Here is a 12,815-nt window from a genome sequence, read left to right on the forward strand (position 1 = left end):
TCCATCATTACCGTTATCACAATTGTTATCATCAACATGCATTTTTTCGTTCATTTATTCATTCCTTTATTTTTTCTCATAGAGTGTCAAGCAGCCTGCTTCAAAAACTCCTCTTACGTACTTTCGAAAAGCGGAACAAGATGGAATTTCAACTGATATTTATGTTAATTCTGATACCAGGGAGGTTACTTAGTCTCCATCGAAACTGAAGAAGAATGGCAGTTTATCAGTCATGAGTCAAAAGCGTATTGCTTGGAATACTAATGCATGGCATAGTGGTTTAAGGAAGAGAGTCGGGATTTCGACTTGGGAGAGTGGACAACAATTAAGTATTTTGAAGTGGCGTGATTCTGAGGCAAGAGGTAACGACAATTGCGCGGAAATATCCAATAATGGAGGCCTCTTTGATGGTATCTCTTGGAATAATAAAAATGCCTACATTTGCGAGATGCCCGTAGGTAAGATCACATTCCAACCATAAAGTATATTATGTGCTGAAACATTAGAGTCTTTCACTTGAGTCATGAAAAATTCTCTTGCTTCTTCAAAATAAAAATATTGTTCACAGAATATGCTCAGCTCATCTAACTTGTACGTGTAAGCGATAAATGAACTTTCAAGCACGTATTAGTAGTTGAACATAATGCCCATGAAAATCTCCGGGATACATTTTTCAACAAATAATTTGATCACTATAGAATTGCCCTTTTTTGCATCGCCTGCAGCTGAAAAAACAGCGATCGAAATTGTACATTTCTCAACTTTTGCCGAGCGTGCTGCGGTTGAAATAATCTAGCCAACGGAAGACGTGTTCACTGAGGTCAGTGAGTGTATGCATGTTGTTTAGAGCATATCACATGGAAGAGTTTCTTTTTCTGTTATTTTTTGTGTGTGCGTGCGTGCGTGCGTGTGTGTGTAGGTGTGTGTGTAGGTGTGTGTGTATGTGTGTGTGTAGGTGTGTGTTGTGTGTGTGTGCGGGGTGTGGTGGAGTGGGGGTTGTAAGGATATAACAGAGTCTTATAGGGGTTATCAGGTACAATTGATCATAAAAGAACCAAAATCCTCCAATCCCCACCCCCCTCCGTCAGGTGATGAATAATGACCGGCCCCCATTTAGTTATTGATTCATATATATTTTTTACTCTTTTATTCTATTTACTTATTTATTTATTCATTTTTAAATTTTTTTTTCACTAGGGCAAGGTAACAGAAGGAATTATTTTACCTGACATATCTGGGGTCAGTTCCAATCAAACTTTGCCTTGCATTCATTTGGATGAGGTTCGGTATCCTGTTCTATCGTGAAGTAAAAAAGAAGTGGTTCCTATCTGACAGAAGGGTGAGTCACTTGTGAGGAACACGGCACACAGCAGTTTAACATCGGGCATGTGCGAGGTGATTAATTCTGGCTAGCCTTGCGCCAATGTCCGCCTTAAAGGATAACATAAAAAACCACCACTCTCTCGCAAAATAAGCGAAAGAAAACTGAAACGTTCCTAGAGATCTGCAAAAGGAAACAAGGTACGTAACGATAATGTATATCGCTGAGTTGAAACGATATATACCTTTCAGAGCCATATGAAAAGTCCAAGTAAAAAACTACCAAACATCCTGAAACGCGGAAAACGTAAGTGGCCAAGTCATGATTGGTTTTAGTTTTGAATCTGATTGGTTGAGAGATTGGTGCGAGTTTTCTTAACCAATCACCGAGCGAACTAAAGCATAAAGAAAGCGATAATGGTTACTTTCGACATATACAAGACATGTGTTCATACGGCACGATATTTCATCGTTAAGTCGCGATTTTCGTGATAATCATCTCATAGTTTTGTACGCTGGCTATGAAAAGCTGTCCAAGGATGGAGGTTGGGGAGGAGTTACTGCTTGCTCCTGCTCTGTACTTCATAAATTGTCTGGAACCATCCCCAGATAATGGTAAATGTTGTTAAAGTTTGTGTGGAAGCTTTTACTGCTGACAAAATATCTTTAACTTTTCTTTTCCAGGGAGGCGACGGAATCCGGGGTACGCTTTTAGCCAGAGAAACGAAGATCGCTCACATGACGGAACTCCCGTATCCAGGATCAATTTCGTAAGTGGTTAAAATTGATAATCTAGCGGGGTTGGATACCAAACTCTGACAACATACTATATATAAATTTTGTTTAGATAGATTAATTTTGTAAAATGGGTTTTTTCCATAGTAAAAGTATTCCCTTGACATCTCTATCGCCTGACAGCTTATGAGGGAAAAGCCTGCATCGAATATTAAGCACAGAATTCTCAGGAAAATAACAGTATTCTCTCAGTAGAAATCAGCCGGGCATTAAAAACTTAACTCAATTATTTTCGCAGCAAGTTGCTCTTTCACGTTTAGGTTATAACAACGATGCGATCACGTGGCGTCAACGAAGAAACGTTAGAACTTCAAGGGAAGTAATGTGTGTGTGAGAGGCCAATGATCTGGTTCACAATGACCATGCGGATAACGAGTTTTCTTGAAATCACCGGGAGGTTGTTCATCCGTTGTTACTGGAAAATATTGGTCAAATTTTCCACTTATTCCGACCCCCTTGAATGAGTACTATTGCTTAAAGACAGAACTACAACTGAGTCTCTTAACCAGTTCCAAGCCGTGATAGATCACACGATATGATTGGCCAAAGTATCACATTACGTCAGAGGACATATCTGCAATGAGGGGGCATAGGCAGAGCGGTACAACCTGCCTCCTATTTTCAACCCGACCCAAACCTTCCTCTCGTTTTCTACCCGACCCAAATTTCGACGCGACCTAAACCTCACTCCTGTTTTCAACCTGACCCAAACCTCTTTCCTGTTTTCGACCCGAGACAAACCTCCTTCCCATTTTCTACCCGACCCAAACCTTGCTGAAACAGACCAACAAGAAAGGAAAACAAACCAGTAGACACACCGACCAAAAATGAAAATATACAATCCTAACTCAGGGCTTCAAACAACTGCTAATAAGACAGTTAAACAGGAAAAACTATTACGAACGACAGATGAATAAATAGACTTGGTTAGGTGGTAAATTTTATGGAAATTTTTTTTTTTTAATTTTCTTTGCAGGTGGGATAGAAGCAGTACTTGTCTTGTCTGCTTTCATTTCTCTTTTCATGTTGGTCCACTTCATGAAATGCCATGGTGAGTTTTCATCTAAATTTAACCTTAACCGAAGCACTTATCAGCCATTTACAAAGCAGAATACTTCTCTGCAATACTGGGAGGGCAACCACCCGCCAATCACCATAAAGAACATTCCCGCCGGCATCAACAAACGACTGTCGTCCCTATCATCTGACAAAGCATCCTTTGACCAAGCCGCCCCTCTATACTAGAAAGCACTCGACGAAAGTAGATACCACTACACACTACAGTACGAACCAGCCAAAACAAGCAAACGGAAAACCGAAAACGCAATAACATCCTCTGGCACAACCCTCCTTTTAGCAAGAACACCAGCACCAACATCGGACACAAATTCCTCGCCTAGTAGACAAGCACTTTCCCAAAGATCACAAGCTCAAAAAAATCTTCAACCGAAACACCATCAAGATCAGTTACAACTGCATGAACAACACGAAACAAATAATCGACAATCATAACAAACGCATCCTAACCGCATCTATACAGGCTGATGACGCCGCCGCCGCTACCATTAATAACAAGACATACAACTGCCGACAAAAGAACGCATGCTTGTCCGACGGGAACTGCCTGCAACCATCAATAATTTACCAAGCCACCGTCACACGCAAAGACAACAGCACGACAGAAACGTACATCGGAATCACAGAAAACGACTTCAAAACAAGATAAAGAAACCACACCGCATCATTCCGCCACGCCAAACACAGAAACTCCACCGAACTCAGCAAGCACATCTGGACCCTCAAAGACAACAACATCGAGCACTTTATTTCCTGGCGCATTCTCTCATCACGCTCGCCGTACAACAGCTCAAGTAAAAGATGAAATCCCTGCCTTAAAGAAAAATTCCTAATCATCTGCCGACCCAAACTATCCACACTAAACAAATGTAATGAACGCGTGTCTTCCAGCCGCCACAGAAACAAAAAAGCCCTCCTACGCAACAACTAAACTGTTAAATTTCGCGCTGCATGAATTAGATTATATTGTATATTAGCGATGGTAAAGATTATTCTCATTAAATCTCCTGATGAGTGGGCAACCACGAAACAGGTCTGTAGGGATGAACTGGTAGTTTATTTGTCTTTTTCCTCCCACAATATATATATATATATACTTTTTTTTTTCAATTTATATCCTTGCACGCACTTCTGCTTGAGGGTCCTTTTCATTTTTTCTTCGTTATTATTGTTGTTTTTTATTATTTTTTGACTCTATTTTATACTCTTTATTAAATTAAAGTATTCCGTGGCAATTATGCACCCTTGCAAAATGGAGTTGTTGTTGTAAACGATTTCTGAACCAACACGTTCACGACCAATGTTTTAAAATTTATTTCAGAGAACACGTGCCTCAGTTGTATCAAGGGCAAGCAACATTTTCAAAGGACCTGCTCTTGACACCTGCAGCTTCAGTGGTTAACTGACGGATAATAGGAAGTTTAAGAAACGACGACAGCGGTTGGTTAAAAAATGAACTTGTATTTTACCTACGAATCTCGCGATACTCTTAGTATAAGTCATGTACTTTCTTTCTCGCTGTCAAAATATGTCGAAACTGAATATATAACACTGCGTTAAATTAGAAATGGAAGTTTAAAAAAAAATAGACGTCGCCGTTCACGTTCTCCAGAGAACGCAAATTTGGGTCATTTCACGTTGTTGTTCTGTAGATTTGCGCAAAGAAATTTACTAAGATTTTTTACCCACGTTCACAGCCGTTGTTCAGTTTATTAAACGTTTTGTGTCGTTCCCGTCGCCGTCGCTGTCGCCGTCGCTGTCGCTGCCGTGGTTTTCTTAAACTCCCTGTTCAAAAGTGCGCGCTATGTTTTTTGATACCGGTCGTTTCCAGGACCATTCTTACCCAGTCGGTTGAGTTGTTTCGCACCCTTACTAAGAAAGTATGTTTTCCATGTTAAGTATGTTAAACGTAAGGTCGGTTTGTTACGTTACATAGGAATAGCTAGGTAACTTTATTTGTACTGAAAACTAGTTCAGATCTTTAGGTTGAGAAGGCGACTTTTCGTTTCCAGACAAGTCCTTATATTTCGCCCACTGCACAAAGTAAATATGTTTGCATATTAACGGTGGCTGTATGTAAACTTGAGCTGCCTTTGCCCAAACTGGGTACGAACTGTCCGAATTTCGCTACAAAGCGACGGTTGTAACGAAAGGACTAGATACCATATTTTGAATGAAATTGCGATCATGGTAAAAAAAAATAATAACGATGATGATAATGATGATAATTATAATTAACCGTTATCATAATTCTAATGATATAAAGGATGATGAAGATACAGATAACCGTTATGATTCGATTTAGCGCCCTCGTTCCATTAAGCGTCCCGTCCGGCTTGTGAGCGCCCCCTCGATTCTGTTTTTTTACTAATCACCAGCACCCCCTACTGAATAAGCACCCTCATTACAACAAGCGCCCCTATATCGAATACAGACACTGTTAGAATGTGCGAACATTGAGATCAACCTTAGTTCATCTTTCTTCAATAGTTCACTTAACCCTTTAACCCCTGAGAGTGACTAACATCTAATTTCTTCTCAGAATATCCCCCTGAATCAAACATTAAGGTCATGAGAATAAAGGAAATGATCACCAGTTAAAGAAACTCTTGATTTTTACATGAATTTTCCCTGTCGGCATCTTAGGAAATGTATAGAGAACAGTATGGCTAATATGCATTGTCATGTTAGGATGTAAGGGGTTAAAGCCTCTATAAAAAAAACGGTGGTCTTCCTCTCAGTCTCAACAATTATGTTCACGTGAGTTCATAGTTCCTTCAAACAAATGATTTTGTCAGCAAATTTTGCAATGATTGCTTGGCTAGTCGTTGTAGTCAGGATGGATCCTGGAACAACAAATCCATTTCCCAGTCTACTTGATGCTTTTCAAATAAACATCAAAGCCCTGTTCCTTACATTTTGCTGTTTCTCAAAAGCAAAAACCCAAAAAATGATCCCTGTCCCTAACAAGCGCCCTGTTTCGAACAAGTGCCCTTTCTTGAAGTACCAAAAGTAAGTAAGCGCTTCGGTCCTGAATCGAATCATTGCGGCATGACGATGATGACAATGATAGCACTAGTATTTAAGATACTACTACTAATGATAACACAAGAAAACGACAGAAAGATAATGACGATGATAGAAAACGGAAGATTTTCAAGAACTCTAGACCCGATTAAATTGTGTGAGTCCTTGGTTGGACCTTAAGACTTCTGAATCAAGCCATCTACATAGCTTGTCATGTGACAAGCGCACTGTATGTGGCTAGAATAATTATCTCCAATGTCTTGTGCATTAGTGTGTCATTAAGATTTTATTGTTACCTTTTCTTTTTTTCCTTGCTAGTGGAAGAGTCTCCGATTTTCTGGATATCAGATAGCGTACACATTGATTGGTATAAAAAAATGAATTTGATGTCATACAGTATCTTAAATGCAAATCTTCTGTTTGTTCATTTGTTCGTTTGAATGATCGACATCAGTGTCAAAGCAATTGCCACCTACCCCTCCCCTAACCCAACAACAGTCAACTGATAACAAGTTAGGGTTAATGTTGGGTTAGGGGAGGGGTGGGGGCGCAATTTCTTAGATACTGACATTGACCCTGTTTGAACATGATACAGATTTACTAAGGAAGTACGCAATAGTAGGTGTCAGAAATTCTGAGAATAAAGTTTGCGTGGTCCTTTAAGAGGGCTATTCAACGTTTTTTTTCCGCAGTGACTTTTATTCTCCTACAGAGTTGTCGCGTTTCAGTGAATTTTTGCCGTAGATTCATGAAACGACTCCTTTATGTTGTTGCCAAAACTTGAATTTAAAGAGATTCAGATTGTTTATGATTTCTCCATAGCTGAGAAGCAACGCGGTCGTTAAAGGGAAGTAATAGTATTTCATGAACCTTTAAATTTTAAGTCATTGTTGATACTATAAGGTGGGCTCGTAATTTCGCAGTGCTCTTGGTACTAATGTGATCTCACCATGCAGCTCTTTGATGTTTTATCTTGGTTTCTTTTCTAGGTTTTGGCGCCTTGACAATTTTTCTGTAAACTGTGGCTGTTGCTCCGGCAATCGTTTTCAAATCGAAAGAATTGTGCATCCCAGGATTATGGAAACATTCGAAAAAAACCGGAATTGCTTTGTTGTAAGTATTACCGATGTATATGTTATATCGATTTGAATCTTAAGAATGAGAGTCATATGACTGCATCAGATTGTTGTCGTATGGTTATTGTGATCGTTGATCGTTGTGGGCGAACTGCGTAAGAGGCGGGAAAACACGAGTGACCAAATCACGATTCGTTCAAGTTTTGAATCTGATTGGTTGAGAAGATGGCGCGAGCTTTCTGGACCAATCACACGGCGAAGTTAAGCAAAATCACAACAATCATCGATTACTTTCGACACTCGATTGAAAAATATTCTATTACATGAAGAATGCAACTCTAAAGATTGTTTAAGCATCAAAACAAGATACAATAACATATTTGCAGGATCAGGATTTCGTGGCTAAGCTGGATTTTTAATTATAATCATAATTTCATAATTATTGTGAGACTTAAGGGCTTTTCGAAAGACACAATCTAGTACTCATGGAATGTTTTTTTTACGGACCCACTTTAGCCTCGGCTATTTTTTTTGATGTTGTTCCAGTTGTTTCTAACACATTTCGTCTTCCGTGACTCGACTTATCCAAAAATCCTAGTCACAATTGATAACAGGTATTGTTGTATATCAGTCTGAGCTGAATCTCTTGTTGTGTGATACGCACGCCTTGAACAACTGATCTACTCATGAAAAACACGTGCAGGCATTTATGACTAGTACTAGGCTTGACAGAGTGCACTCCAATTCGGTCTGTAATTCATCAAGTGATTGAAAAAATTATAACAGCACGCATATAACGCGTATAGTCACACAAGCATGCTGCGTCAAATGGCTACTTACAAGCATAACGTGAACCGTACACTGTCCCATTAGTGCACTAATCAAACCTATAGCGAAATTCTCGAACGTGATTGGTTGTCACCAGCCCGATTTGAGCACTAATAGGACAGTGTCATGTTTCTAATTGGACAGTGTAATAGGACAGTTAAAGGGACAGTTAACACCTCATGGCTGTGTAAGTCAATAGGATGCGTCATGGACTGTTGTCTCGCATTTCGCCGAGTTAACTGTTGCTTGCAACCTCAACCGATGTCTAGTTTCTTTCTTAAATTTTGTTACGACTAGACCGAATTGGACTCCGCTCGGTCCTATTTGGCTGCTGATGACCAATGGCGTAGCAAATTTTATTATTGCGTTAATTGTATGTCATATACTGTTGTATGTTTAGTGGTCAACTCACGCCTCGCCGAGAGAACATTCAATACAAAGCTGCAGTAGATTAATTGAACGTCGACGCAAAAACTCGCCGACAGAGACGTCTCTGATAAGAAGATTTTTAGCATATATCTACATTGTTATCGTTGTTTGAGTGTTTATTGTTGTTATTCATTTTGTTGTGGTGGTAATGGGTGTTGTTGTTTTCGCTGCTGTGATGGTTGTTGTTGTTGCTGTAGTTGTGGTTGTTGGTTTGATGTGTGTTGTACTGGTTACATCCAGGTTAATTAGTAATTCTCCTAGATTCACATCTTGCTTATGGGTCACTTAGCTTAAAATACTTAGCCTGTATCGTGCACACTTTATATTTGGTCTCCGTCTCTCTCTTTCAGACGGCTTTTCTCCGTCATGTCGTACTTTTTCTTCTTCTACAACATAATTCTTGGAATTTTCTCTGCATTTATGCGAATTCTAAAGGGCATGCTTTTAGGAGTGATTTTCATCTCTCGTATCGATCGAACATCACTGATGCAGGGTTTCCAGACTTAGGACAAAGGTACGTAGCACACGCCCAATACAGGCAATTTATAAGTGGCAGAGGCTATGTGAAGGGAGATACAGCATACAGACCTATTCTGCTGCCGTGTTGTTCACTGTTTCCTAAAACAGCTTTTAACCAATGAATTAATGTTCATAAGATTTCAGCGACAAAAGGAAGAGGAAAGCAGAAATTCCTCAGTGACAAGATCCAACAAATTGCTTAGAACGCAGCAAACGGTAGTGGCTTAGTAGCGATTCGTAATAGCTTCACGTCTGATTGTTCGAGAGGGTTGCACGAGATTTATAGAGTTGTCATTGTGCTAACTAAAGCATAACCTATGGGATCCTGGACAACCTTCGACTCTCACTTCAAAATTTCTTAATTTTATTTCTAGCTTTTGTCGCATACCTTGGTTTTCTAACTGTGCTGGTTTCCCACAGACATCCCTTGATGCTGGTGTTCTGTCAGTTGCTCATTGACAGACAAAAAGATTACCAGCTACTGGAAGAGCGTAAGTAAACTGACTCCAGAATCACAACTCGGATGGGATGATGCATTCCTAGGATGGCAACCGGCACTCAGCAACCAATGAGAACACTAGAAATGATCTTTCCACGAAGGGCAAGAAATACATAATTTTCTTTTGTTAAGCGTCGTTATTAGTGTGAAATCGTGGAAAATTTGGCAGAAAACGTACCCCATTCCTTAAGTCAGATTTGGTAAAAAATGGGTAATATTGAGAAGAAACTTACCATGTTCTGTTGGTTACTATTCATTTCATATCCATTCTGTGGTCGCGCGAGAATATTGAAAGTTAGGCTTTCTTCTTTGCCACTTTGCACAGTTTTTTGAGGAACTAAAACGTATCTCACTGACTGTTACTTTTCAAGCCGACCTTAAAAAAAAATTATTGTATTCTGGGTGATATGAAACAGTTTTAAGGCTTTTCATGAGGAGAAAAAGAAACATCCCTGCTGTGTAACCTTTGGCCTATTTTTCTCTATTGCTATGATTCCTTTGTTGCCATGAACTAATTTTTTGAAGAGTAATTAATTTGAAATACTCGACGAGGTCCCTCCAGATCTCGTCCAAACCTCTCAAACGCAGCTTATATTGCCGTTCCTCTCTCTTTGTCTTTCAGGCTCTAGTCGGGAGCCCCGTCAGCCGCGCATGTCTCAAAAGGCTGTCAACCGCTGGTTCCTGGCCGTGACTCTCCTACGCAACCCATCTTTTTTTTGGTTTTTTGCATTTTAAATTTTTGGAGTCAAAATGTTACTCCCTTAATGGAAACTACCCTAAATTCTGGGCTAAACTTTATTAAACAAGTAGATTGTGGTAGAGAAGTGAGCAAGGAAGCACACAAGGTACTTATTGAAAAACAATTTAAAATTGTGGGTTTTCATTGCTGGCTTCGGAAATGGGAATTATATTGTCTGGCAAACATGGAGAGGCAAATGGTAAAATTTGAAATTGAAAATAAGTTTTAGGAAATCTATTTCTCTGTAAACGATAACGGTTCTAAATATTGATTAATTTTCTTGGGTACATTTAAATTTGATGGTTTTTTTCTAAAGGTAATATATCGGGTAATGGAAAGTAATATATACAAAAAGAGCAAGCAGTTTACTTTAGTCTAAAAGCCAAGTATATAGGAAAGAAAAAAAAGCGAAAAATAATAAATAATTATTGCGGTTTGCTTAGGCGTTTTAAGCGGAAGTTTTTTGTTTTTTTATTTGTGTTTGTTTTTTATTTTTTATTTTTGGTTTTTTGTTGTTGTTTTTGTTGTTTTCCTTTAACTATTATGAAAGTAAGAAAAGTAAAAATTGGTGCACGATACCAATAAGGGGAAAGACTTGGGAAGGAAGGTGAGGGTTTGAAGAGGAGCAAAGACTCAGCGGCAAGAAAGAATACGTAGTTAACAGACATCTGTGAGCATTAACCACACGAGTGTTTTGGCGGAGGCCGATTTCTTTCACAGGTGCGAATATATTCATATACAACTAACGAACTCTAACATCGTGAAGACTTCTGATCTTTCTCGGAAAAAAAAATTAGCGGAAGTGGAAAGTGAGGTATGAGTGAAACATTGAATTCGTGGAACTACCGGCAAAACCGGATTTCATTCAATTTTGCTTGCCCGTTTTTATCCGCGCGGGGATCCTGGTCGAATTCCCGCTGGCTCCCTGGTACAAATCTCCTCACCGGCATCACGAGAGAGAAAGTGACAGTGCATAAGAGGAAAAAAATTGGGACTTTTACAACCGACCGGTTAATACAGGTTCGACTATTAATTCCGAATTTGCCAATAAGCTCACGCGAAGAGCTCTATTCACCTGTGTGGCATATACTAAAAAACTGCTATAAGGTGGGTAGATGGAGTAGAGTTATGAAGCACGAAGAGAAAATCTAAGAAGACGAAAGAAGCCGAAGTCCAGTAATTTCTCAGGAAAATTCTCATCTTTACCTTCTGATATTGTAGCTCTAAGATTCTTGAGAATCCGTCCTGTGATGCTACCTATGAAACAACGAAGCTGTTTGCACTCCCAACCCGGGGGGATAAACGGAACCTCGACCCACCCTTCCCCCCTTTCCATGGCTCTTTTTCGAAAATGATTAAAATATATGCCATCGTCAGTAGAGATTTTCTGCTGAAACATTTACGTTGTCGCAGTTTTTTAGATCTGGTGTGAAGTCTAAATATCAGGGCTTACTGACTTTTCAGATCCGGTACAAGGTACTAAAGAGGGAAAGAAATTTATCCCTGCTCGCCTTGACGCCGGTGAATATCTCGCAAGATATATTTTATTTTTTTGCGTGGGTTTCATTAAGTATCTCAGATTGAACATAAAAGGAATGCGTAGCGTCAACGCTCTCCCCACGCCCGTCTCTCTCAGGTTAATCCTTGCCTCCAGGATTTTTCACGGCTTGTTTTTCCCTAAAAGGTCTGATTCCAAATTCGAGTTGAAAATGCCACCCTCTTAAACCGTTTTCATTTCACATCTTGCATTTCACCCAATCGAGGGTTCCCGTAGGGTTAAAAGGGTTCATAATAGGGTTCATAAATCGGTCAAAAAAACTAGCTGTTAGGCGTAAAAATTGACAAAATGTTAACCCTTAGTTATAGCAAAAATTAACCTTAGAAATCTTTCCTTCCTAGAAAGTGTTATTTTGTGTTATTCTGAGTTAACCGCAGCAGAAAAATGGCCATAATTTTAACCGTTAGCCGTAAAAAGTTCTCCTCGGTCGGCCCTTCTCAGTTTTAAGTAAGTTACGCTATTTTAGTTAAGTTTGCAATCGTGGAAAAAAAATTTCATCAATATTTTCTACACTCGAGGAACCACACCGACCTAGGGCACCTCCCACGATGAGGACTCTTTCTATAAAGGGAACAAAGCACCATCTCCCAAAGTGAAAGGTAATTTCTTTTTCCTTGTCTCTTTAACGATATATCACAAAACATCATGTCGCTTTACACGCTATAGAAGCGCGTCGCGTGACATCCTAAGGAACGGCTGCCAATGAAACTAACAGATATAAAATCTGAAAAAATCGAGGTTTTTATCTCATTTACTAACTTTATCCGAGGAAATCGGCAAAAGTTGAGCGAATTAGACATAGGTGCGCTCACTACTTCAAACGGTAAGATGTGACAAAACATCGTATCTGTCGCATAACGCGCTAAAGAAGTGCGTCGCGTGACATCCTAAGAAACGGCTGCCACTGATCAATACTAGCAGTTATAGAGTCAGAAAATATCGAAGTTT

The 12,815-nt window shown here is 39.5% G+C and overlaps 1 protein-coding gene across 1 annotated transcript; it reads left to right on the forward strand.

Moving 5' to 3' along the window:
• Positions 1–3,366: 3,366 nt before the first annotated feature.
• Positions 3,367–11,627, forward strand: LOC149052078 (uncharacterized). Its single transcript, XM_089183439.1, has 7 exons — positions 3,367–4,225; positions 4,514–4,589; positions 6,538–6,586; positions 7,209–7,332; positions 8,903–9,066; positions 9,446–9,562; positions 10,193–11,627. Exons 1-6 carry the CDS (start codon positions 4,172–4,174, stop codon positions 9,528–9,530), a joined length of 552 nt encoding a protein of 183 aa, XP_089039565.1. The 5' UTR covers positions 3,367–4,171; the 3' UTR covers positions 9,531–9,562; positions 10,193–11,627.
• The last annotated feature ends 1,188 nt before the right edge of the window (positions 11,628–12,815 follow it).

This window comes from Pocillopora damicornis, chromosome 1 (assembly GCF_964200805.1).
Source record: "Pocillopora damicornis chromosome 1, jaPocDami1.2, whole genome shotgun sequence".
Lineage (NCBI taxonomy): Eukaryota > Metazoa > Cnidaria > Anthozoa > Scleractinia > Pocilloporidae > Pocillopora > Pocillopora damicornis.

What these genes read in the sequence shown, in the direction of transcription:
- LOC149052078 (XM_089183439.1), top strand. Translation starts at nt 4,172, where the DNA reads ATGGTAAAGATTATTCTCATTAAATCTCCTGATGAGTGGGCAACCACG. An exon ending in TGACACCTGCAGCTTCAGTG is followed by an intron (nt 4,590 to 6,537) that starts GTTAACTGACGG and finishes TTTCCTTGCTAG; the next exon opens with TGGAAGAGTCTCCGATTTTC. An exon ending in GATAGCGTACACATTGATTG is followed by an intron (nt 6,587 to 7,208) that starts GTATAAAAAAAT and finishes TTTCTTTTCTAG; the next exon opens with GTTTTGGCGCCTTGACAATT.